Source organism: Camarhynchus parvulus, chromosome 2 (assembly GCF_901933205.1).
Source record: "Camarhynchus parvulus chromosome 2, STF_HiC, whole genome shotgun sequence".
NCBI classification, from domain to species: Eukaryota; Metazoa; Chordata; class Aves; order Passeriformes; family Thraupidae; genus Camarhynchus; species Camarhynchus parvulus.
Genome location: NC_044572.1, coordinates 51,790,661 through 51,816,201, shown reverse-complemented (window position 1 = coordinate 51,816,201; position 25,541 = coordinate 51,790,661). Strand labels below are relative to the sequence as shown.

General features: G+C 42.7%; 1 protein-coding gene across 1 annotated transcript in view; it reads left to right on the top strand.

Moving 5' to 3' along the window:
• AMPH (amphiphysin) overlaps positions 1 to 8,153 on the top strand; it is a 118,150-nt gene extending 109,997 nt beyond the window's left edge. Inside the window, exons 20-23 of the mRNA XM_030963832.1 lie at positions 263 to 356; positions 417 to 546; positions 5,930 to 6,163; positions 7,885 to 8,153. Of these exons, the coding sequence (XP_030819692.1) occupies positions 263 to 356; positions 417 to 546; positions 5,930 to 6,163; positions 7,885 to 8,153 (727 nt within the window). The remainder of the gene's footprint in view (positions 1 to 262; positions 357 to 416; positions 547 to 5,929; positions 6,164 to 7,884) is intronic.
• Positions 8,154 to 25,541: the final 17,388 nt, after the last annotated feature.

Genomic DNA, 25,541 nt, shown 5'->3' with positions numbered 1-25,541 from the left:
TGGTATTTATTAGCTATTCTTAAGGGTGTCAGAATATATTTCTTCTTGGGTTTATATCACACTTCCATTGTCACCCAGCCTACTTGTATATTTTAATATCCGCAATGTCCTATTACCCAAGTCTCAAATTCAAATTACACTTGGCAGATAACTTGTGCACAAATACCTTGATTACCCTGTGTGATGGTTGAGAAATGTGTGCAATATAAGCCAAAAGGTGGAGAAAAGCTTTTGCATTTCTCTTCCTCCTTATATTATGCAGCACTCTGTCTTTACCAGCACAAGCACGGAATAAAGCTCAAACTCTCTTCCTCGTGGATGGACTCCCTGTATTTGACGATGCCTCCTTGAAGCCAGTGATGGGGATTTCTTAATGCAACTTCATCACTGCTGCATTCTCTGTGCTCTCCCTTCAGGTCTGTTCTGGGTCCTTTACTGGCCCTTTACTAGGAGCCAGCCTCCATTACACAGCCCAGTCGCTCCCAGAGGACACTGTCAAGTTTATCTGCAAAGTAACTGGTGGTCACAGTTCACCTACATCCACTGGTACCAAATGTCACCTGGGACCCCCTCTACATACATAGAGATTGGTCTGTATCACCCTTTCTGGGTCTGATATTAATTGGAATCATGGATTTCCTCCAAAAGAAGTATCTACCCACACAGATGCCTGCATGCTGCTGGTGCATGAGCTGGATGACCAACTCAGCAAGTGCTATCACTCAATGCATGGTGTGGGACTGCACCCACAACCATTCCCTCAACCTCTGTCATTTACTGTAGCTGTAATGTGTTCGCAGAAGAATGATCAAAAAATGACATGAACTTTTTGCATGGAGACATGCCAGCTTCTTTGTCTGAACGTGGGAAAACAGCAGCCAGAAATGTCAGGAAGTGTTTGATAGGGAATTGAGGACATCCAAGATGGGGGAAAGGAGGAAGGGAGAAAAGCAACCCTAAGTGACAAAGGGGGAATTTTGGATGAAATTGCTGAGTTTACATGTCCTGTGGCAGTTTCCAAGTTTTACCCCAGGATAAGCAACTTTACAGATGCAAACCCAGAGAAATGGAAAATGATGTCCAGGTGTGAATTGGGAAGGGCAAAGTAAATGCTGGGAAATCCTTATGAGAGAAATCCATGTGTAACTGAGAGTCTTTCCCAAACTATCTTCAGCTGAAGACCTGGACAAGAGACAGAAGGACTGCATATACCTGTGATTTCCAAGGGGCCATTCTAAGAGCCACATAGCAGTGTTTGCTGCAGCCCCCTCTTGCTACTCCAGAGCAATTCAATACAAGTGCAGTCTTTCCAAGAGTTAATGAGAGGTATCATTAACTAGTATAGTACAAAGTATCCTACTTTGTACTGTGTTGTCTGTCCCTCCCCAGGTTGTTGCCTCCTCCCTCTAAGGCTGTTAAATGATGTGAGGTAAGCCACACAATTAATAAGCAGCTGGGAGAAGATGCTAAGCTGTAGTATATTTATCAAATAAAAGTCAAGTATAAGCAAGACCTATTTACAGGAACATGGGACTTAAACATACACTCTTAGCAGACACACAGGAAGACCCCTTAGACTTTGAATGTGAAACACAAATAAATTTGGGAGCTGAATTACAGAGTGTGAAAGTGGGAATTCGTTATTCTGGGAAAATTATATCTTGTATAAGCGATTTGTTTCTACCTTAAAAACAAAGAACCCCAATAGCAACAGTATCGGTAAACTGTCATACATTTTTTCAGATTATCTGGATGAGGAAGCAGTGGAGATGGGAGATAGCCATGTAAGACAGCTGTTCGTTAGCAGGTTTTCAGATCTCAGTACAGACTTTTTTTTCTGGTCTGTTCGATTAATGCCAGCTGATATAAAAATACTTAGACCCATGTACTGCATTTGGCTCCGGAAGGACCAATCTCCTGTTGAATAGTTTTAATCACTGTTTTGATTTAAAAATCAGATAGTAAACTACACTAGATGTATAAAAAGCATGTTCTAAAAAGGGGTCCCTTGCTGATTTCAAAACATAAGAATATGAAAATGAGTATATTACTACTGATGACATGTCATATAAGTTTATACGACAAAACTTCTCAATTTAAGCTAGAGAGCTAAACTTCCATTTCAGCCTGCTGAAATGTGTAAGCGTAACAAGACCATGGGAAAAGCCTGACTATGAAGACAGAGGCCTTGATAGGCAGAGAGAAATCCCACCTAATGAGTAATGTGAAAACCAACAGCTGTAAGGCCAGGTAATGGAAGATGTTTGCTGGTCAGGCATACTTTTGATGTATATTTGTGATATTTTAATTATTGGAGTCATCAGTAAAAGTTTGAAAACACTGGGACTTTTTTTTTGCTGTACTGGATAACTCCAAACAATGACTGTAAGAAGAGGGATTTCTGGCAGAAGCTGTATTACAGGATCCTCCTTGATGGTCAATATTCAAAATAAATAGGACAAATTGTTAAAATAAACATTTTGGAGGTATCGTCATGGGATGAAAAATCATCCTACATAACATTGGTCTGTAAGAGAGGTAAGAAATTAAGCTGATCTCTGTCTAGTACCTTATCTGGCAAATACATCTTGGAGAGCAGGGCTCACAGTACAACAAGCAAAGGAAAAAAAGGTGACTCTACTCATCATCCAGGCAAATTCCCTGTGGAAATAAAAAAGAAGGAAAAAAAAAAGTTTTTCTCAGTAGTGAGCTCTCTTCTTACAAAGGTACGTTTTGGAGATGAGTGGTTTTTGGGCTTGGGGCAGGGGGAGTGGTTGCCTGTTTTTTGTTTTTTTCCCTTCTGTTTCAGTTAACCAAAAGGAAATGGCTCATGCATCATTGTTTGACCTGTAGCTGGCACAGCCTCATTGGATAGTTTTCAGCCACTCAGATCTGCTTCACCCCCTCTTGTGGCTTACCCTGACCCTGTGCCTGTAAGAAAGCCCTAAGAAGAACAGTGGTGATGTGGTTGGTGAGCACTTTCCTACTGGCAACTGTTTTTTCTTGTACTTGTATGTGCCCTGCTCATCCTGCTGCCTGCATAGTCACCAGTAGAAAAGGGGATGTTCTCATAGCTTCTCTGTTTTTTCTCTTTTATTGCCACAGGTGGCTCTGAACAAGACTTGCAGCAAACCCGTATATCCATCACCAAGCCAGAAGGCAAAACAGTGCTAATTAATTGCCATGTCTCCAGTCATGATTTCAGCAACATTTTTATTCACTGATACCAAAAGACGGTCAATGCAGCTCCCAGGCGTGTTGCCTACATGTTCTCCAGGTTTTTCCTTGAAAATCAGTCTGATGAGGGGAAGTTTACTGTTGAGAAGGATCCCAGCAAATCTGTCTGCACCCTGACAGTGAGCAAAGTAACACTGCAAGACTCTGCCACCTACTATTGTGCTAGTTGGGATGTACAGTAGTAGAAAGCCACAAGGGACCTGCACAAAGACATGCTCTACTTTCCAAACAAGAACCTGAAGTGTTTGACAACACGCAAGAACACTGTCACCCTACTTTTCCCAGAAGCCACAGACAGCCAGATATAAAAGGTGCTGCTGAGCTTTGCAGATGCACACTACAGCCAGTACCAGCAGACCTGTTATTTCACTTTGCCAACAAAAAGGGCATTTTGTTGGGCCAGGATGGATTGCCTCTGAGTGGGTTTATAAGATGGTAGGTTTGGCTAAAAGCGGGGTCCTGCTAAAGGCAGACAAATCTTTCTATTCTCACTACCCTTCAAGCTACATCTTTGGAATAAAACCCCTGTTCTGTCATTTGTGTGACAGAATAGAAGGTTATACATGAAAATAAACTTGAAGCACTAATTAAGACTGCAGATGCAATATACCCATTTTGTACTTCTTTGTCACTTGAGAATCTGGTTTTATTTTCTCTTTGTTTTCTTCTTGGAGTTGATCAAATTTTCATTTAGGTTAATACACAAGTGTCCTAATTTACTTCAGTGGGGCTTCTCATCCTACATAGCAAGATGGTAGCTAAGGGATAGATGTTTTTATTTTTGCAAACAGAAAGACATTTCTTTGAGTTATTTCTGCTCATTCTGTTTATGGACATATAGATATAGTCATAGATAAAGTTGCAGGACCATTGTGTTCCTATCCCAAGGGACCCAGTATTGCCAATCACTAGTATGGCGTCTTCAGAGCACACTGCGCACTGGGGCACCAGCTGCATTTCACATGAGATTGAAAAAACAGATTCCTAGTACAACTGTAGGACAACAGTTACTGAATCTGTGTAAAAATGCTTGAAAAAAAGAAAGCTGGCCAACATAAGTAAAACGACATGATAACAAGAGGAAAAGGGGAATTGGTTTTTTCTTTCCAAGGGAGCTAGAAGTGACATTGTGCCTGAAAAATTACTTTGAATTGCACCAAATAATTTCTATGTTTTGCTTGACCTAATTGTCTTTATTTTAAACTAGGCCTATGGGTGTTGTAAAGTATTTGTGTTTCTTTGCATTGTGATTCTTTCCAGGATTTGGAGAAGCCACTCTGGGGTGTAGCATCTCACCTTACCTGTGACAAGAAACAGTCACAAACTCAACAATCCTGCTTTTGAGCTCCCAAATGTCTACTGTATATTTTCCTGGTCTTCAATATTCGATCTGTGTCATGACCAGTAATTTCACACCCCTCCAATTCATTTAGCTCCGTTATTTGAATTTTATTTTTTTTATGTTTTATTGGCAGCCAACCTGAGGAAAAGTCCATTTCTGTTGGGAAGGATGAAAATTTGACAAGAAAGTCTCACAGATATGTACGCTTAGCAGAAAGATTTTTAAATGTAGAGTCTGATGAAGGAATAGAGATGGAAGCAAGTTTTGATATAGAAGAAAAGAATTGCTGAGCCAGTCTTACTGGATAACCAAGGAGGCAAAGGGTATGTTAGTTAGAAGGGGTTTTTATGACTTAGAGCAAAGGATAAACCCACCCTAAACAAGATGTTTTCACCAAGCAGAAAGATACCACAGGCAAGCAAGATTGCCAGTGTTGCAAGTAGAAAAAAGGTCTCAGAATTTTCCACTGCACAAAAACTGAAAAACAACTTCTAGCTTAAACTGTAACATACTAATCACTTTTAGTGATTGGAGAATAGTAACATGAACATGGTAATTATAGTAGTTATGATAGGCTATAGATAATAGTTAAGGTATAGATTGGTTCTACTGTATTAAGATGATAAGCAAAGAAAAGTATATAATGCATTGTAACCAAAACCAAAGGGTCTCCAGGCCTGCCTGCACCTGGCGCTGACAGCTGTAGGCACAGGCTCTGTTGCCCACGACCCTGGACTGCTGTAACGTCTTGGATGGAATAAACTGCATTTTGGAGAGCCGCCTGAGTCCCGCATCTCTCATTTAGGCTCTTACACAATTCCTTGGTCTGAAAGACCAAGAAAAAGTCCAGGCACTGTTTAGAAGATTTCAACTAGTCTAAAAGTAGTGGTAATATTTGCTTCAGACTACAAAATTACTTTGTAGATGTGTTAAGGTAATTGGAGCGGGGAGGGAGGGAGGGAGGGAGGGAGGGAGGGAGGGAGGGAGAGGTTTGTGCTGCTTGTGTAAAGCTATAATCTGACTGTTAATTTAGCAGGGTCCAATCAGGCTGCATTATCTCAGACCACACCTGCCAGGACAACCTCTCCAAAGGCCGAAGTAATAATTTCCTTTCCTCAGTTGTTGTGCTGTGCCCCTGCTGGGAGTGCTGTAAACTTCCTCCTGAGGGCAGACACAAGCAAGAGCACTCAGGATGCTGCTGCTTCCTCTACTGGCCCTGGCTCCAGCCTGCTCTTGTAGGTTCCATTTGTCACCATGACACAGGGCAGTGGAAGGCAGCATCCCATGTTTATGTGTGTAAATGAATAGCAAACTAAGAGTATTTGTTCTGTTTTCTCTCTTTCTTTCTAGATGGCCAAACACAAGTGATTCTGAAGCAGAGAGAAGTATCCATTACCAGAGGGCACAAGACAACTGAATCAATGGACTGTATAGCTGAGGGTATTCCTGACTTCCAGTACGTATATATACATTGGTACCGACACATACCCGCCAAAGCTCCAGAATGGATTCTGTACATTGGACTCAGTGCAGTTTCTTATGATGACAATTCCTATAGGAACAAGTATTCTTCTTCAAAGAAAGGTACAAACATCTGCACTTTCACAATCAATGACATTAACTCCAATGATGTAGGTTCCTACTACTGTGCCTGCTGCTATTCCCACAGAATTAACAGGTGACAGGCAGCCAGTACAGAAAGCTGCCTGCGCCCTGAGGGGCAGGCTTTCTGTCAAACACAGAGAATCATAATTGTACTTTCCTACCTCTAAAACACTCCAATATGTTTATGCTGAGTATGTTTACATGAATATCAGACAAGGAGAAAAGCAAAGATGTGCTACAACTTAGGTGGTATACTGCTCTGTGCTGGGGAAAATGAGCACTCCTGTGGGTGATGGCATTGCAGCTAAATTATATAGTAGCACAGATAATCTCTGAACCATACAGGTTCTTTCCCAAGTACAGTCTGAGAAAGCAAAAAATGAAGAAATATTGGGGAGGGAGCATAGGAGAAGGATATTTGCACTTAAGATCTACCCTGAGAGGCTTCAAATACAGGTGATACTTATCAGTAGTAACTTCCAACTGAATGGTTATGATGACAATGACTTTCATAGGCAAGGATAGTACACTGTGCAACACCTGAAAACACTGTTCTAAGAAAGAGTTGTGAAGACCATTTACAAGGACAAGCTGCAGATTAAACCTGGGAACATATAGAAATGATGATACAGCACTGCTCAGTCAGCTCTGAGGAGAGCTGCAGTGAAATTTCATGTGGCAAGGGTATTCACAACCCCTGTCCATGTGAGTTCTTTTTTTGTTATTTCATTGTAGATATATCTGCACTACAGGACCTGACACAAACTCACATATTTATCACAAGGACAATAGAAGAATATTAACTTTCTGTACCACTTGTAACATGAGATTTATTTGTGTACAGTGCTATTGACAAAGTCCTAAAAAAGATCCAGAGGATTCTCTCTTCTGGGTCAGAAAATGTGAATTTTTTTCTCAGGGAAGAGAATGATGTATGACAGCTGCTGCCCATGGGACCATTTGCTATAAAGTCTTTGTGGGGCACATTTTCAGCCTTTGAAATCACGGAAAGTACAAGAAAAAGCAAGGGGCAGCAAATAACTGTCTGGTAGAAATGCATGCTTCACTCTGGTTTTGCCACAGCCACTGACAGCTGTCTTGTAATAGAGTCACCAGCTGTACTTTTCCTATTTGGTGCTACAACCCCATTATCAAGGAAGGCAGGCACTTGCACAGAGGTCCAATCTCCTCACGGCTGGCAAGAAACTACTGCCAGAAGAGCTCCTTATTTCATGCAACAGAAATGCAAAGATCTTCAAAAGAAATGTGTCATGGCAAGTCAGTGCAGTCAAACATTTACACACTATTTTCTGTATCTGTAATTCTTCATGCACAGTGAAATTAACAGCTGCCTGGTTTTTTTCTAAGATACATAAATAGACAAATATACTTAAGTATTCCTAGGCCTGTTCCTATGCAGTTGGAGGTGCAAACCTAACCAAAATCCTTCCCCTGAGGAGAGGAGGAGAGACACAGTCCATAGACCAATCTGAAGCAGGCAAAACTTTTTTCTGTCTCTCCATCTCTTTCTGCCTGTCTTGGTTTGAAAGACAGGTGCCTGCTAGAGAAGACAGGACCCTCCCTTGGAATGGAGAACGGAAACTCCTTCCCGCCGAATTATTATATTTTTGAAATTAAGGGGCTCTGAGGCAAAGATATGGGAATAAGAATAACAGTTCTTTACTAATATGTATAACAAGACACACAAAACAACAACAACAACTACAGCATCAATAACAAACAGAACCAGGAACCGGTAACAGCCTCCCCGGCCGCCGGCTCCCCTTCGGTGCAGTTGCGTCACCGCCGGCAGGGGGCGCTGTTGGCTTCCGGTGGGCAGGGCGCGTGCGCAGATTCCCCGCACGGCTGGATGGAAGAGGGGCTTTGGCTCACGAAACCCGGTGGGGATTGTCCGTCCCGGGGCCCCAGCAGGACTCTTGGAAGCAGCAAGCTGGGACAGCAGCAATGAGCAGAAATCCTGGGGTGGTGGACAAGATGTATCAGGAGTTCTGCAGCAGTAGCTGGAAACTGTGAGATGTCCCGGCAGGGCAGGGGGTGCGGGGCCCAGCAGCAGAAGAAAAGAAGCTCCCGGCTGGGTTATTGCATTGGCAGTGAATTCCTTTTCCAAGCTGCAGGTCCATTCTCCTCCAAAACACAGAGTGAGAGAGAGTTCCCAGCTGCCCCAACCTCTGTCCTTTCACCTGTCCTTTTACCTGCCTCTGTTCTTGCTGTATCTCTGTCCCTCTGGGAGAAACTCCCAAAAAAACAGAGGAGTTTCCCCTCCACACCTCTCAAGCACCCTGCCATCAGTACTTCTTAGTAACTCAATGGGAAAAAAAATCCACAAGTAACAAGGAAAGAAAAGGAAAGAAAAACCCAAACCCCAACACTGCCCCAAAGCCCCTCCCCCCTTATATTATAAATTTTTGGCCCTTTCCAATGAGATGGAACAATCACATGCTGTAGATGGGGTTTGGTAACTTTGCTGATACATATATCACATGTTCTTCCTCATTTGCATTCCAAGGAACATGAAAGTTAAATATGTCAATTAGAGTGTCACTTACTTTTGGTCAGAATTTATTAATACAAAACGTAAAATAAACAGTTTGGTCTCCCTCCAAGGTCTGAGGCAGCCTTTGTTGTCTGATCTTTTCCATAGAGTTTTTGTGTGCCTTTTCTTCTCATCAGACCAGATTTACAACACAGCTCACCTTTCAGGTTGAAGGGAGGGTGAGAACAAGGGGTGGTACATAGGCACAGGTGCTTCTCTGTGCCACTGAAACAACACAGGGCTGTGAGACCTCCACTTCGCCCCAGGCATCCTTTGGTTGTGAGACCTTGCTCGAGCCAGACTTAAGGGCAGCACAGAGCCCAGGTCACATTAGGCTCAACCAGCCTCATAAACTCCACGCCTACTTGAAGCAACACTGTACAATGCTGACCATTTCCCACGCTGTTGCGGGCAGATGCCCTCAGGTGGGAAGTAGCCTGACCATCTCTCCATCCTGTCAAGATCCCTGTGAAGGGCTGAACAGCCCTCTGGAGTATCAGCCACTCATCCCAGCTTCATGCTATCAGTGAACTGAGGAGGCATCTGCCCCTTCCCCCCAGTCATTGGTGAACAAGTTAAACAATACTGGACCCAGTGTGGAACCTTGCCAGACACTACTAGTGACAGGCCTAGTTAAGGCTTAATTGGGGCTGTTCAGCCTGGACACAAAAATGCTTAGGGGAGAACTTATTGAAGCCTTACAGTGTCTAAAGGGCACTTACTTGGGTAGACGGTGATAGAAGAAGGGGGAAGAGTTTTATACTGAAAGAGCTTTTGAGAAGCTCTTAGGAAGAAATTCTTTACTCTGAGAGTCGTAAGGCACTAGAAGAGACAACCCAGAGAAGATCTAGACATTCCATCCCTTGTGATGTGTTCAAAGCCAGGTTGGATGGGGCACTGAGCAACCTGATCTAGAGGGTGACATCCCTGCACATGGGGTAGAAGTGAGAGCTCGATGATCTTTAAGGTCCCTCCCAACCCAAAGCATTCTGCTATTCTGTGATTCTCCGAAGTTCTAAGGAAAGGTGAAACATTCTTCTGGGACAGCTTTGAGGTGCCTGAGGAGAGGAATACATTCTTGGGAAGGGCCAGGCTGAACAACTTGAGTGTGCTCAGTAGGTAAGTCTGATATAAGTCTAGTACTAGATAGAGGAAGAAGATTTTCAGATTGAGTATTTTTTGTCCTTTCTATGCTGCGCCTGCCATGGTTTAGCTTGTCAGTAAATTTAACACCCTCTGTGGTAGTGTGTTGAAGAACGACCATTGGATGTGCTGAATTGAGTAATTTCCTCCTCCCAGTCATTTGATGATTTGTCCACCTGAAGGGCTTTATAACATTTCTATTTATTTCATTTTCAGGTCTAATCTGCACAGGCAATATGTTGCTGTTTCCAGTCCTTCTTGCAACTTCATTTTGGATCTGTAAGACCTTTTCCTCTTCTCTCTCCTTCCTGTCTACAGTGAACATAAGCCTTTTTCCAAACTCCAGGAGTTTCTCCCCTCATGCAATTTCTCTGCTTTCACTTCCAGGTGTAGACATGCAGTCAGTGCCAGTGCAAACCCCAGAGATGCAGGTGCAGATGAAGGGCATTTCTGCCAGCATGTCATGTCAACTGGGAGAGAAAACCATTGTGCATTGGTACAGGCAGCTTCCCGGACAGCCGCCAGAGAGGATACTGTACGAGTCTGGAGGGACACCTGTTTTTGAGGACAACAATGATAGAAATAGATTTCAAGTTCGGAATCATCCTACTCAGCCTGTGTATGATCTTGTGATAAATTCTTTAACCCCGAGGGATTCTGGCACTTATTACTGTGCATACTGGTTGTACCACAGCATAAGTTTGGCAAAGATAAGCCTTACAAAAAGACTCTTTGTGCTCTGAACTGCAAGCTGTGAACTCTGCTAAAAATTCAAATACTTCCTTATTCCACCCCCTTCATGATTTTCTGCAGCAGGAGAGGAAAAAAAAGCCTTATGACAAGTGTTAAATATCTGATGTTGACAATCAGTATATCATTTCTGTGCTCAGATTTTTCTGCAATATCCAGAAAGTGAAGCCTTCCTGTCACTTTAAGATAAATATATGAAACTTTGCTCCTAAAATGAAGGCTATATTTTACTGAAAGCACTCACCTGACAGTGACACAGTCTCTGTGTGTGAGTTATAGATTTCTCTTCTCTGCTCTCTGCAACATTCTCAGAGCAACATTTCTTCATCCCTTAGTATTTTCTCTTGAAAAAAAGCAGGAAAGAAGGGGGGAAAGCCAGCTGATCTTGCGCATCCTCCTTCATATTTTCCTTTTGCCTTCCTTTGCATCTCAGTCACTAAAAAGTCCTACAAAGGCACAGAAAACCTAATTTTTTCGTCACGATTCCCCATTTGATATTTCCAAGGCATAAATTGAAATCCTCAGCCACAAGCCATGCCACAGACAAGCAAAGACTCTCAGAGCCTTTAGATTAAGTGTGCTGAGTTTTAGAAATCAGATTCTGCAAAGACTGGTTCCAGGAAAGCTGGCATTTTTCTGAAAGCTAGGTCAAAACACTGAGATACTTTCATGTCTTACATTTTCTGAATTGTAGTGCACATGTTCAGTATCTTTTAACAATGAGCACAAATACATCGACAGTGATGGATTTTTAGTTCTACAGGCTCTGAACATTTTTTGCTAAAGCTTCTATGTGATTTAAGTGTATAACATCTTGCTATGGATATTTCTGTCTTCCTCAGCTATTTGAAAAATAGGTTGTAGACCTCTGAAGTTAACTTCAGTCAGCCTGCCTTTTGTCATTGTATTGTGGGATCTGAGAATACTTCACAACCAGTCTAGGAGGTTTTAGGAGTGAGCTGGCAGCAACTTCCTGAGATGGATGATTGGGCAGCCAATAAGGACCTTGTTGTGGAAAGGTAAGGGCAGCCTTGGCTGCAGTGTCTATGAGCCAGTGGCATTCAACTCCTGAGAGAAGGCAGCAGGGCAAAAGGCAGGACCTCAGCCCTGGACTTCAGGAGAGTAGACTTTAAAATTCTTCAGATATCTGCTCAAAAACATCACCATAAATACAACCCTGAAGTGTCCAGGAATGCTAGTTGATATCCAAGAATCTTCTCCAATTTCAAGAAAGGTCCAGTCTGACACCTAGGAAACCAAGTAGAGGCAGCAGGATTTTCCCAAGAGTGAGCAAAAAGCTGCTGACTTTAATCAGGCATAAAAATGAAGTATAAAAGAGGTGGAATCCGGGGCTGGTGATCCAGGAGGAGTATGGAGCTGCTGTTCAACCATGCAGGAATGGGCTTAAGAAAGCAATAAACCAGCTAGAATTGCATTTGGCAAATGAGGTAAAGAGGAACAAGAAAGGATTCTAAATACAGCAGCAGCAAAAGAAACACTCAGGAAAGCTGCTGGATGGGGCAGGGAAACTGGTGATGTATGACATGGAAAAACCTGAGGTACTCAGTATTTCCTTTGCCTCAGCATTTACCCATAAAATGGCCTTCAGGTATCCCAGACCCCTGAGACCAGATGGAAAGTTTGGAGCAAGAAAGATATAGCCTTTGGTGGAGGAGGATCAGCCTGGGCTCATCAGTCATAGGGGAGACCCCACAGCATCAAACCCACTCATCAAGATGTCTCTCTGCAATGGCTGTTGACAACAGATGTTCTCTTTTATTTTCCAGCCTTTTTTCCAAGAATTGTTTGCATCTCAGCTAAGCTATGAAACTGAAATCCTGTGGCTGTGCATTTCCTCCCGCACCCCAAATCAAAGCAAAGGCAAGTCCCAACAGTCAAGCTTCTGCAGTCACTGCAGTCACTGCAGGTTGATGGTCTTCAGCTTTGGTGGAGGGCAGTACCAGCACAGGGGCACCCTGGGCACTTCTGCACCTTGCATCTAGGTGACTAAGCTGAAGCAGCAAAGGCAGTCCTCACCTGCTGTGACACTGTGCACCTCTCTGCACCTCTCAGGTTAGGTATGCAATCACTGCCCATCAGGGTAACCTCCAGGCTGAAACCTTCACTCCACTATACATATCTGGACATGCTCTTGGTTGCAACCTTTTCTCAGTCACTTCGACTGAGTTTTATAGGGCCACAATCCTTGGATTTTATCAATATTTCCCATATTTACTGGGAAAAGCAGACAGAACTACAGCCTTTTTACCAATTTTAATGTTTGACAGTCCAGAGAGGGATTTCTGCAAAAACACCCCATCTGCTTGCACACAGAAAGTTCATCACTGAAGACCATTCAAGAGAGTCACTTCCTCCTTCCGTACAAAACGGTTCCCATTTAGAGTCCCTTTCTTCCTTCTCTGAATCTCAATGAGACCGAAGCGTGACAAGCAAACATGCTGCTGCTCGTAGTGTTTGTGGCCACAGCCTCTTGGTCTTGTAAGTACTTCCTTATTTTCCTACCTTTCTTCACAGGCACCCATGGCTTTGCATCTATAAAAGGCATCTTTCCAAATCCCTGATTCCAGCTAATTACATAATTTATCCTCTTCTCTTTCCTAGATGGATTTTCACAGGAAATTCCCATGCAGAGTCCTATATCCATCACCAAGTTTCAAAAAAGTGCACGGATGACATGTGAAATTCCAACATTAGAGGCAAATTTTGATGACATCGTCATACACTGGTATAAGCAGAAGGAGGGTGAAGCTCCAGAGAGGCTTCTGTTTGTTTCAGGAGGCAAAGTTGTCATTGAAAGTGGCTTTCAAGAAAACAGATACGTGACTGAGATAAGTTCTGTCCAGAAGCGGTGTGTTCTTACACTAAAAGATGTAATTCCAGATGATGCTGCTACTTACTACTGTGCCTACTGGGATCCTCACTGCGATAGAAACACAAAGATCATCAAGGCAAAAAAAACACCCGCAATATCTGAACCACAAGATTGTAACTGTGCCACCCCACCAGTCTTCTCACTGCATCTGAGTGAGCTGCTGAAAAGCCCAACCTTTTTCTGCTACTCCAAAAGAGTGGGTAATTCCGCACAGATGTCCTTCTCAAAGTCTGGTTTATCATTAGCAGTCCTGTCTTCAACACACATCTACTATATTAAGGGCAAAGGAAATCTTCACTGCCTTAAAACTTAGCACATAAATACTGGACACTTACCTGCTCCTTCGGTGCTTTTACACAGCCATGGCATAATTCTGGCAGTCTTTAGGGGAGCAAACAGAGAAGCAGTAATATTCTAGTCTGACCACTTTTCTCTGTAGGAAAGAGTAGGCAGAAAAGAAATACAGTGTGCTGAAGGAAGTACCTCAGTGGTGGGAATTATATGCTTGCTACAGCCTAGCACTTTTGAGAAAAAGCTTCACCATGTAATATTCGCTGCTGTACATGTAAGCAACTGTAAGATGTTGGAAAAACTGTAAACCCTGTCTACCCTAATTCAGTTACCACAAAATTCCACATAGACCAGTTCAAATTAGAGATTTGCAATGTCTTATCTACCAGAGCTGATGATGTGCTGCTTATAACTATCTTCTTTGTCCATTTCATGTTAAAACAAATAGGATTGTCATGGTTTAGGAATGGTATTCCCCAATTTAGTGTTCCCACTGAATCACTCCAAACCTTGTGCTGCTCCCTCACTCCCACTTCCCCTTCCGCCTACCACCTGCAGTGAGCTAGAGAGGAGAACTGAAGGTAGAAAAGTAAGAGATCGTGGTTTGACATAAGAACAATTTACTGGAAACAGCAATGTGATAAGAAAAGGAACAGTAACAGCAACAATACTAACAACAGTGTTCAAGAAAGAGGCAAATGATTCATGTGCAGAAACTCACCACACAGAGCCATGTAAAACATGAACCACTGCCATGCTACCCCAACCAAGAAAGACCCCCTTTTCCCTTGCCCCCATCAGTGACACAAGGTGGTGTAGGATACAGGTGCCCCTCCTGCTACTGCAGAAATTAACCCTGTCTTGGCCAAAGGCAGGACATTATCCATTCCTGATTCTATGCCATCTAATATCATACTCAGATCCTACGCCTTCCAGCTATGTATATATATACACATATCCATATAAATACAAAAGTGTGAATATAATTTCTATAGTCAATGGCCATCCCTCCAAGATGTCTGTTGAGTTCATTTAGTCCATGACTGTGGATTCTATCTGTCCTAGGTGTCTTCCAGGGCAGGAGGGCTGGTGTACCGTTGAGTGGTTACAAGCTGCATCAGAAGATCATGACTGGTATATCTGGGGCAGTCCATGCTCGTCATCCATGGTGGCTATGGCATACAGTGGCAGTGTCATTCAGCAACCAATATTATATAATTCAACATTACAGACTGTTCTTATCAAAAAAACAAATCCCCTTGAGGGACAAATTGCATTTCCCCATCCCTCTGCATTACCCACCATGTGCACCCAGGCCCTTCACCAAAAAAAATCTCATGGATGGCTTTCCCTTTGCTTGAGGCAGGACTAATCCAAATTGTCTACCTCTAACATATATTCCTCAAATGCCCCATGGGACTTTATCCCCTTCTCTGATACATGGAGGCTTTGATATTCCCAGAGGCTGATGCATGAGAGACAATACGATACACCCACTCAATAATACTATGCTCTCTGGCCCAGCTGTCTGTGAGGCCATTTTTAGAATAAGTCTGACTCGTTTCTTTCTGGGATGCCACATTGCCATAAAACTTGCTTTTCAAGGCCCAAGATGCTGGTCTTGTCAGTGGTGTGAGGCACAGGGTAGGTGTCCAGTCATCCAGTGGTTGCTTCCCCTATTGTAAGAATGTAGCAATTGCCTTGGTGGGTTTGCAGGAGTGTGATGCAAGCAATTTGCCTGACTTCCCCATATTTATATCTCAGCATGGTTCCCCATACCACAGAGGCTTTACCCTCTTGGCCTGCTTTATTGCAGTGCATGTTTCCCAGTTGTGGATAATCTGGAAGACAGTGTCCATGATTAGGTCCACCCCTTTGTGGGAACTCTGCACATCACTCCGGATGTGAGGAGTCCCCCGAGACCACGTCGAGAGCCGAAACCCCGTCAGGGGGCTCGGAGATCTTGGCATGATGCCCGGAACACTTGGTGGCTGGATTTCGATCCTGCAAATGAATTGCCAGTTTGGTATGAGGGCTGGAAGGTGTCACAGGTTTAAAGGGTGTTTTTATAAGGTGTACACAGGGTGAAAATATAAGTTTTAAAAAATTTTGTATAAAGGTAATGGGGACAAGATGGAGGGAACAGGGCGTGTCTCATCCTTCTTCCTTCTTCTTCTTGTTCTCCATCTTCTGCTGTGGTGTTGGCACTCAGGGATTGGTTTGGGGAAGGGGTGCACTGTCCAACATGGGTGATAGGTATTGGAAGGTAAAGGTAAATATGATATACGTAATTTGTGGTATAAGAGACGGAGCAGCCTCGGGGGCGGTCGGAGAGCATCGTGGCTGCCTTGCTGGTCAGACCTCTGTCTGCCAGGAAGAAAATTTTGTAGATAAGACTTAATAAACAACCTGAAGACCGAACAGCAAAGAGTCCAGTCTCATTCTTCAGAGCCTGGGGTCGCTCCCTGGACCACCCAACTCACCTCGGGGGCAGAGAACAAGCAGCCGACCCCGAGACCCCTTGATCAAGAACACATCTGTTTGTTACATCTCTTCCCTGATGACCTGAGGTGTCATGGGCCCAGTGTGCCAGAAATAATTCATCATTGCCAGTCAAGATCCATCTCAGACACTAATTTTGGCAGCCCATTCCACCTGTCTGTTGTTGTGGCCAATTCTTGGGCACTTGTGCATCTACATGATGTACTTCTCCAGCTTCTGTACCAGTGATGTCTTGCCACAGTTCAGCAGCCCAGATGCATTTACCTCTGCACTGCCAATTGTTCTTTTGCATCTCTCCATCCACCCCACAGAGCATTTGCTACCATCCATGAGTAAATGTAGAGGTTGAGCACAGGCCATTTCTCTCATTCAGTGATATATAAACCCAGCTAGACAGCTTTCAGCTCTGCAAATAGACTTGATCCACCATGTGCCTCAATAGCCTCTGTGACTCACCATGTAGGACTCCATATATTAGCTTTCCATTTTCAGTGCATCGCTACAATACAGCAGGAGCCATCAGTAAAGAGAAGGTATCACTTTTCATTTTCTGGTAGCTGGTTATATGGTTATATTCCTCATCTTCTATTTAAACTTCCTTTGCTGTGTTGCCCCACACAATAATGTCACCATTGTATTGCAAGTATTCTGTAACCTCATTCTTTTCCAATACAGTCTGGATCAGTCCATGGCAAATAGTGGGGATGTTTCCACACCTGAGGCAGCCCATTCTGTGTTTGCTTTTACCCCTCCAGGTGAAGAAAGCAAACAGTAGCCTTCACTTTGCTGCTAAAGGAATAGGGAAAAACATATTAGCAATGTCCATGGTGGCACCACTTTGCTGCCTTGGACTCCAGTTTTTACTGAAGGTCCAGCATGTCCTTCACAGCAGCACCCAGTGGTGGTGTGATTTCATCCAGGCCCTGATAGTCCACTGTCAGTCTCCACTCTCCACTGGACTTACACACTGGCCATATGGGGGTGTTAAAGAGTGAGTGAGTCTTATTGACCACTCCCTGTCTTTCCAGTTCATTAATCATCTCATGAATGAGGGTCACATAGTCCCGGTTGGTGCAGTATTGTTGATGATGCACTGCTGTGGCAGTGATCAGTACCTGTTGCTCTTTGACACTCTGCAGTCCCACAGCCGAAGGGTCCTTTGAGAGACCAGGCAAGGTGTTCAGCTGTCTAATTTCCTCTGTCTCCACAGCAGCTATCCCAAAAGCCCAACAGTGCCCTCTTGGGTCCTCGAAATACCCTCTCCCAAGGTAATCTATGCCAAGGACACATGGGGCCTCTGGGCCAATTAGAATGGGATCTTTTTGCGTTTTGTTCCCAGTCAGGCTCAACTCAGCTTCCAGTACTGTCAGCTGTTGGGACGTGCCTATCACCCCAGTAATAAAGACAGATTCTGTCCCTATAGATCTTGATGGCATCAGGGTACATTGTGTGCCAGTGTCAATTAAAGCCTTACAGTCTTGCATCAGGCCATCAGATTCACACAGTCCAATAGATCTGATTATCCCTTTTCTCCACCTGGCTGAAGTCCCCTCTACTTCTGGTCACAGTACTCATTTCTCAGTTCTTGTAAACATGAACTGGAGGTCCCTTCAAGAGGATCAGAAGTAACATCAGCCCTCCTGCTTTGTCTGAGGATTTGCCCACTGTAAAGTGGAGGGGCATTTATCCTTGAAGAATTTCCTGCAGAAGTTGTCCTGGGTACAGAGCTAAAAAAAGAGGGGTGGAGTTTCTAACATTTTTTAATTCCATACCATTCACATCATGGCTGGAGTTTGGTTGCAGCAGAAAAGGCTGAGCAAGCTGCATCAGAAGCTGGAAGGAGTCAGTCTCACCTTGGGCATGGGAAAGAATAAACTGTTCCCTTAAACACACGGCCATGAGAAACTCAAAAGGGGCAAATGCTGCTACTGCCACAGCTGCTACTACTGTTGCTGTTAATTCTGCAGCTGCCAACAACCCCAATGCAAGCTGCAGTGCCCACCAGGACCACTCCTGGAATAACCACTGCCTTGGGGAAAGGGACTCCTGCATTGGGACCACTGCTGCAATTGATGGAGCCAGCATTTTTCAGCAGCATAGCTCCCATCCAGACTCCCTAGCTAGTTTCCCAGATGCTGTAGGGCCCAGTGCATGGGAGAAGAGGCCAGGTCTCACTTTCTTTGTCTCAGGTTGTGCAGGGTCTTGGTTGGTGAATAACCTTCTGTATGTAAATCACCTTTGTTGTGTGTACTTTAATATAGTTACTGGTCATTTTTCTTATTTTATTCTTGTTTTTTTCTCAAGTAAATGGTTCTTAACTCAGAATCTCTGCTTTTAGTCTCTCACTAAGGGGGGGTTTGGGGGGAAAGAGAAGCTTAAATGGGGTTTAATTTTCCTCCTGTGTTTTTAAACCAGCATACTCATGTACTTGTGCTGCTAGGGCAGAGGTGCTTCCTCATGTCCTCTCTGTAGTCATACAAGTAAAACCACCTCTAGGTTACCTCGTGGTACGTACCTCTCTCTTGAGCAGGGAGCTGCATGCTCCCAGTAGAAGAGACCGTGGTCCATACTGGCAGAACATCAGATATTTCCTCTCTAGCATGCTTGAATCTTTTGAGTCTGTCCAGAGTCTTGGGCAATGTTTCCACAGCCAAGGCTTAGGTTGGAAAGGAGGAAAAAAAACAAACATATTGTTAGAGTTGGGTAATCACCTGAAGCAGTGTTTCTTCTTCTTTCATTGACATCAATGAAAAGGATTTCAAAGAGTTGGTGTACGATGATGGCAAGCTCCATACAAACTTCTGCCACATACATTGTGTACACTGAACAAGAGACTGCTTGTTATTTGAATCCCTAAAGATTACCTTCAGCACAGCTGATTCGCTCAGGTACTGGATACCTTTTTCCATGGTATTCTGCCTACTTGGGTACCCTGCTGGATCATCTTTGAGAGAATTAAAGAATCCTTTCCCTTCCACTTGACAGGAGTTGCCTCCAGAGGCTGAAAGTTTCTGTCCTCTTCCCAATCACCTTGCCGATGCTCAGATCCCAGAACAAGGATCTCAGCTTCTTGGCTTCACTACCATCTCCTTTTATGTTGTGGGCCACGATTCCCCAGCATCAGAGCAGGAAGGTCACCAAGGGCTCTCCTGACTGGCAGCTGAAATCTTTTCACATATCTCATAGCTCACCTGGGGTAGGGATTAGTGTCCATCTCTGGCATTGCCTCTTCCTCCTTTTGTGAGCTCCTGAAGTGGTTTTGCCTGAGGCATCTACAGATGTGATGTAAAAGCTTTTGTGTAACTGACAGTCTACCAAACTACTGGGAAGCTGTACACACCTCTGTGAAAAACACATGTTAAATATGGAAAATTTTGTAAAAACTTTCTTTCTCTTCTGGTCGGTAAAGAGGTAACAGGCCCCAGCCCCTGTCTTAGCTAGGCCAGGCCGGGCGGGGCCGCCTCCTTTCTCCCTGCTGGGCGCTTGCTGACTTTTTATCTGCTGCTGATCAGGAGAGGGAGTGTTGGAGGTCAGGCTGTGGTTGCAATTTCTAACATCTTGGTACTATCCTGGGGCTAAGCTGAGTCTGTTAACTTTCAGGAACAGCCTGGGCTGAGACGGCTCAGATTAGATTCTACTAGTATAACTGTCGGGCAAGGGGAAAGAGAAGCTATACACCCCCTCCCTCCTTTTTTGGTGTGTTACTGCTGAGTTTAGACTGACTGATTAAATTTTAGCTGCCCTTCTAGTCGTAGTTTAGGTAACTGTATGCAAACTTCAAGTGAGATGTTAACTCTTTCAGTTCTTTAATCCTCTCTTGAGTAAAAAAAGAGCAAGATGCAAGATGTAAAAGAGCAACCTAAAAACACTAAAGTTAGTGAAGAGGAAGTCAAGTCCCAGATGGGAGGGATGAGAAGATGCCTTAATCTTGGGGCTGAAATCCTCTTATAAAGCTATAGAGAAAGACTCCTTTTCCCTACAACACATAAAGGTATAGAGAGATTTTCAAATTGTAGATATTGAGCAAAAGCTTCCGTACCAAATTAAGCAGATGTTAAAGTAGCTGTGATCCTGAGAAGTTTGAACAAAGAAGAGAAGAGCAGTCCTGTGCCCTCAAGAAGAAAAGAAGATCTCTGCTCCTAAAGATAAAGATGATTTTAGAGATAGATAATGAGACCTTTTACCTTTAAACAGTTCATCTTTAAAACAATACCCCATAAGTTAACATAGCCATAAACACAACTGTGAAAAAAGCTTATAAAAGATGGGAGAGAGTTCACAATTACAAATTTCCACAAGAGGCTGCTATTCATGAGAGCTATGAGAGAACTGTTTTTCTTGTAGAGAAATCTCCATGACATTAACAAGAAGGACTTATCTCCCTAAATAAACTGAAGAAAGACTATTCTAGGGGTGGTAAGCTCACTGAAATTTTATATTTTCTTTCTTTACACTGTCAGCATGAAAGAAAAGGTTGTGAGAGGACGTGAAGTGTTCTGAAGGTTTTGTTCTAATTATTCTTTCTTTTAATTACTGTTAATAAGTTTTTCTTTATACCTTTTTAAAGTTTTGAGCCTGCTTTGCTTTTCTCCTAATCCTATCTCACAACAAGTGAGTGCATTAGTGATTAGCTAATACTAAACCCACCACACTCCTTAGTGATTAACCAGAAAATCTCATAGTTACCGAAATCTACAATTAACAAACCACTACAGGGCCCTATTTTTCATCCCTCACTAAACAAGCTGATTTTGTCTTGGATTTCTTCTTCTGTACTCGCATGGGTTGTTCCTCTCATTCAGCTGCAGTTTGAGTGGCCACAGTGTCTCTTGGTCTGTTTTCCTCCTCTGACCCCTGAGGATGCTGTCTGGTATTGAACTATGTCCAGTAAAGAGTAGACAGGGCACATTGCAGTAAGTTACACCTCTGCCAGTGTCCCGCAGTGTGGTACACCAGGCCTGGATGGCATGTCAGGACTATTTGGAGATGTCACCTCAGGACTATTCGGAGAAAGTCCACATGGCAAATAAATAGAGATGGGCATGATTTAGTGATCTGAAAATAAGAGATAGTTTTAATCATCAAAAACAACAAAGAGCAGAGACTGCAAACAGGGTATAGGGTACACTAAAAAGGCAAGGGTCAGGGTAGGATCAGTGATATATATATAGGATAGGTTAGGGGAGGAATATGAGGGACAGGGTACCAATCACAAACTGGGGTTAGGAATATTAATATCAATGTGGCAAACAGGAGGAACAAAGAACTTTCTAGTAATCATTTTACATATGAACTCACAGGGGACAATGGGGGTGAGTTTTTGCTCACCATAAGGGGATTTCTCCCGCAACCTTAGAGCAAAACCTTCGTCGCACTCAACCCCAAAACTGTAGATGTCAGGGGTGGGTGAACTTACAAAATATTGGAGCAGAGTAATCCTTCAAAACTGGCCCATTATCTCCTACCTTTCATGGCACTCATGACTATCCACTCTCAAGTTAGATGTATGTATCTAACTTGTATGTACCCCTATGTATCTCTGTCCTGACTCTAAATATGGTGCGGGCCGCACTGAGGGGATCTGGCAGACTTTGCAACAAGAACATGCTTTCTTTAACACCCAAGGGAAATTCAAAATTCTCAAAAGCTGTTGTAACAGGCCTGAAACAGGAAAGGAGGGTGAAAATCTTGGGAAAATCATCCTCTCTTCCTCCTTCCACAAACTGTCTATGATTATTAATAGACCCCCAAAGGCTGTGCCCAAGGTAAGGGTAGGAGAGCAACACTGAATACACATCCCAAATGTTCCTCATTGACTTTGATGTTGTCATGTCATTAGCTAATATCCCCCAATACATCAACAAAGAAACCCTGATCCTTCTCCCTGCTCTGAAAAAGAGCACAGCAAGGAGCACACAAAGGAATATATACAGGGTTAGGTACCACAACCATGTGAACAGATCGAGCAAATTTGTTTTTAACCATCTCTGGACAGACCTGTCATTATCTCAACATTTCATACTCCATTTGAACACCAAGTAAGGCTGTCATGGCTTAGGAATGGTACTCCCCATTGTAGTGCTCCCATGCTCTTCAATCCATGTTATACTTGCTAGCTCCTCCTACTCTCTTGTGGAAGGCTTGAGATTAGAATTGAAGGCACAGAAGGCAAAAATCATGTGTTGAGATAAGAGTTATTTACCGTAAACAGCAATGAAATAAAAACCAAACAATAACAGCAACAATGTTAATGATGAAATGTGTAACATACAAAATAATTGCCATGTGATTGCTTGAAACCAGCATTAGTTGACTGCTCCCTCCAGCCCAGAACCAGTATTACCCAATTGCTCACTCTGCCATGTGTCCTTGACCAGAAGGAAGCCCTTATCCCCCAGAAGAGACTTCATTCCCCCACATCCATCAATAAGGTGAGGTCATGTAGAGTAACTTGTGTGTCCTAGCCATGCATCTACTGCAAAAATTAACACCGTCTGACCAGAACTGAGGTGGTTTCCTTCACTGCATGTCTAAGGGTGTAGCAGAAAAAACACCAGTAAGCGTCATTCTGTCTATGTCACTCCTGCCCTTGATTTGTGGTTGTGATTAGGATGTTTCTGTTCAGAAGATTTCAAAGTAGACCACTGGGTTTTTTTACACCTACTTCAGCTGAAAGACCTTCACCCTCTAGTTCCTCTTTCTCACCACAAATAGTAATTTCTCAACATAATTTTGCAGTCAGTATGCTACAAGAGATCCCAGAAGTAAACAGTAACTCAGTTTATTTTAAATGCCAAACTAAGCATGCAGGCTGTTTGATTGACAGTAGTAGCAACTCCTCTGATGTTATCTTGGGCTGTTTTATAAAAAAACCCACTCAGTGAAAAGCCTCCTTTTCCCACCAGTTGTTATATAAAAAGCTGCCAGTGAGTTGCTGTAGGAAAGCCTGGAGTGATTCCAAGAGATGGACAGACAATAACCACTTACTTGGGGGTGCGTGCAGCACACAGACACTTTCACAATGCTTTTGGTGCTGGCTTTTCCTCCTTTCTCTCTTCTGTGTTGCGAAAATGAAAATTGACTCCATGCTAGTAGTACTTGATAGCATGTAATTGCAGGTGTACACCTTTGGTAAAGAGCAGGATTTTCATCTGAAGGTACATGTTTATTTTACATGCAGAACTCTGTGTTCTTATTTACTGTCTAAAATCAAAGAGAATTCATAATCTAGTTCTAAGACATTAGGTGGAGGATTATCTAACAGGAAAGATTTTTTCTGAAGGACATTAGCTGTCGGCTGAATATCCAGATGCACATCTGAAATTCCTGATGACCTCCCAGGAGCCAAGGACCTGGTCTTCATGCAGACTCCCATGGATGATTTGGAAAAGTTGGGATTTTCTTCATCAATGGTATATCAAGAGAGCATGCTGGCTTATTGTAAAGTCAAAACATAGTGTGGAGCACCTGGATCAAATACTTCGGCATGGGAACAAAGCTAGTTGTCTCTGGTAAGTACCATTATCATTGAACAGATTTTCAGATAATCACTCAAGTTCTCAGATAATCAGGAATGAAAGACTGTGAGGAAAATTATTTTGTCCATGTTAAATCATATTTTGTTTGTGAACAGTGCATGGTGCCCCAATTGGGTAGATAGATTTATATATTGGGATGGTTTCATCCTGTTCTAGGAAACAATAGTGAACTGCTTGAAAGTTAATTCCCAGAATTGCATGTGAGAAATGAAAAAGTTTCTTATTGACAGAAGTGGTCTAAATTGATTGGGAAGAAAAATTCCCTGAGTGCAATACATTTCTAGTTCCTGACTGTACTGAAAGCAACTGGTTTACTTTTGTATTTGTATTATGTTCACTTGTGGTGAAGCTATGCAATCAAAAGGATGAATGCTGTTTTCAGTATAAAGCATATAGCAATGCCAAGAGTATGTTACTCAGAAACTACATTACATTATCAAGGTGGCTATAATTAATTCAAATTGCAAACTGCTGGGGAGAAATGCAGAGAAATTTAAAATGTTTTCTATCCATGCCTCTGACCAAAATTTTCAGAACTTTTTACTCACTACAAAAATTAAAGTATTTCTAGAAATGGCACTCTAAGCAAAGTTGAAAGTTCAGCTAAAGCATTCAGTTAGACTTATCACCAGCCTCTAAACCAGAGAGACTTTTTCTGTAGCATATGCAAGAAAAGTGCAGTGCAGGAGATATTGATAAGCATTATCAGACTGTGGGATCCTGACATCAAAATATTTGGAAGTGGAACTGAACTTAGAGTTTCAAGTAAGTACAAAATGTAAAACTTGACTACTTCTGAAATGCTTTTTAATACAGTTAGATATTGGCTGGCATGAAGTGCTCTGCTATTTTAATTCTCTCTAATTCTAACTGTTCTGAATACTTTGCAGGATTTCCCCTTAAACAGCATTTCCGTTTGTATTTGTAGAACACAATGTAATTGCTCTGTATTTATGCATGAAATGGGGGAAACACAACAGCTATGGCAGCAGAGACCTGTAACTTATCCCATTATGATTTTCTATGTAAAAATTAATTTAAATACGGCAAAGACAGCATTTGGAGAACAGAAAAATGTTTTTTATCTCTAGGTATGCACATTTGACCTTTGTGATATTCCTAATTCATTCTGAAAATAATATGTCCAACCATATGTCCAATATGTTACACATATTCTTTGAGAAGTTAACATTTTTCTTTTGGACTGTATCTGACTATGAATGAAAATGAGAGTTATCTCAGATATGCCCAGAACAGTAAGTTGCACCTTTTAAGATAGGCAGAGTTGAAAGGCTGTTCTCTCTTTCTAGGTTTTGCAGAAACTGCTTATTATCAGTTATTACTACTATTCAAAATATTTTGCTTCAAGTAAACCCTAGGTGCTGTGATACTTGCCCGTAATTTGGCTCAGCTAAGCATCTGAGATGAAAATAGTTTGTCTAATTTTGACCAGCTGTAGTGGTGTATCTTTTTAGTGGGAATTTTGATTCCAGTCAATGCAGTTTTTCTTCATGTTACTGGTAACAAAAATATTGGTCAATAGTCTCGTGCTCCTCAGATCTCTATATAATGTTCACCAGCTCTGGGTCTGATCTTATGGGGGTGTATAAGGAGCAAATTATTTTATCAGTATCTCATCAAATAAATCTTAGGGTGATGCTGCCTGTTTCCAGAAAGCAGAGATAA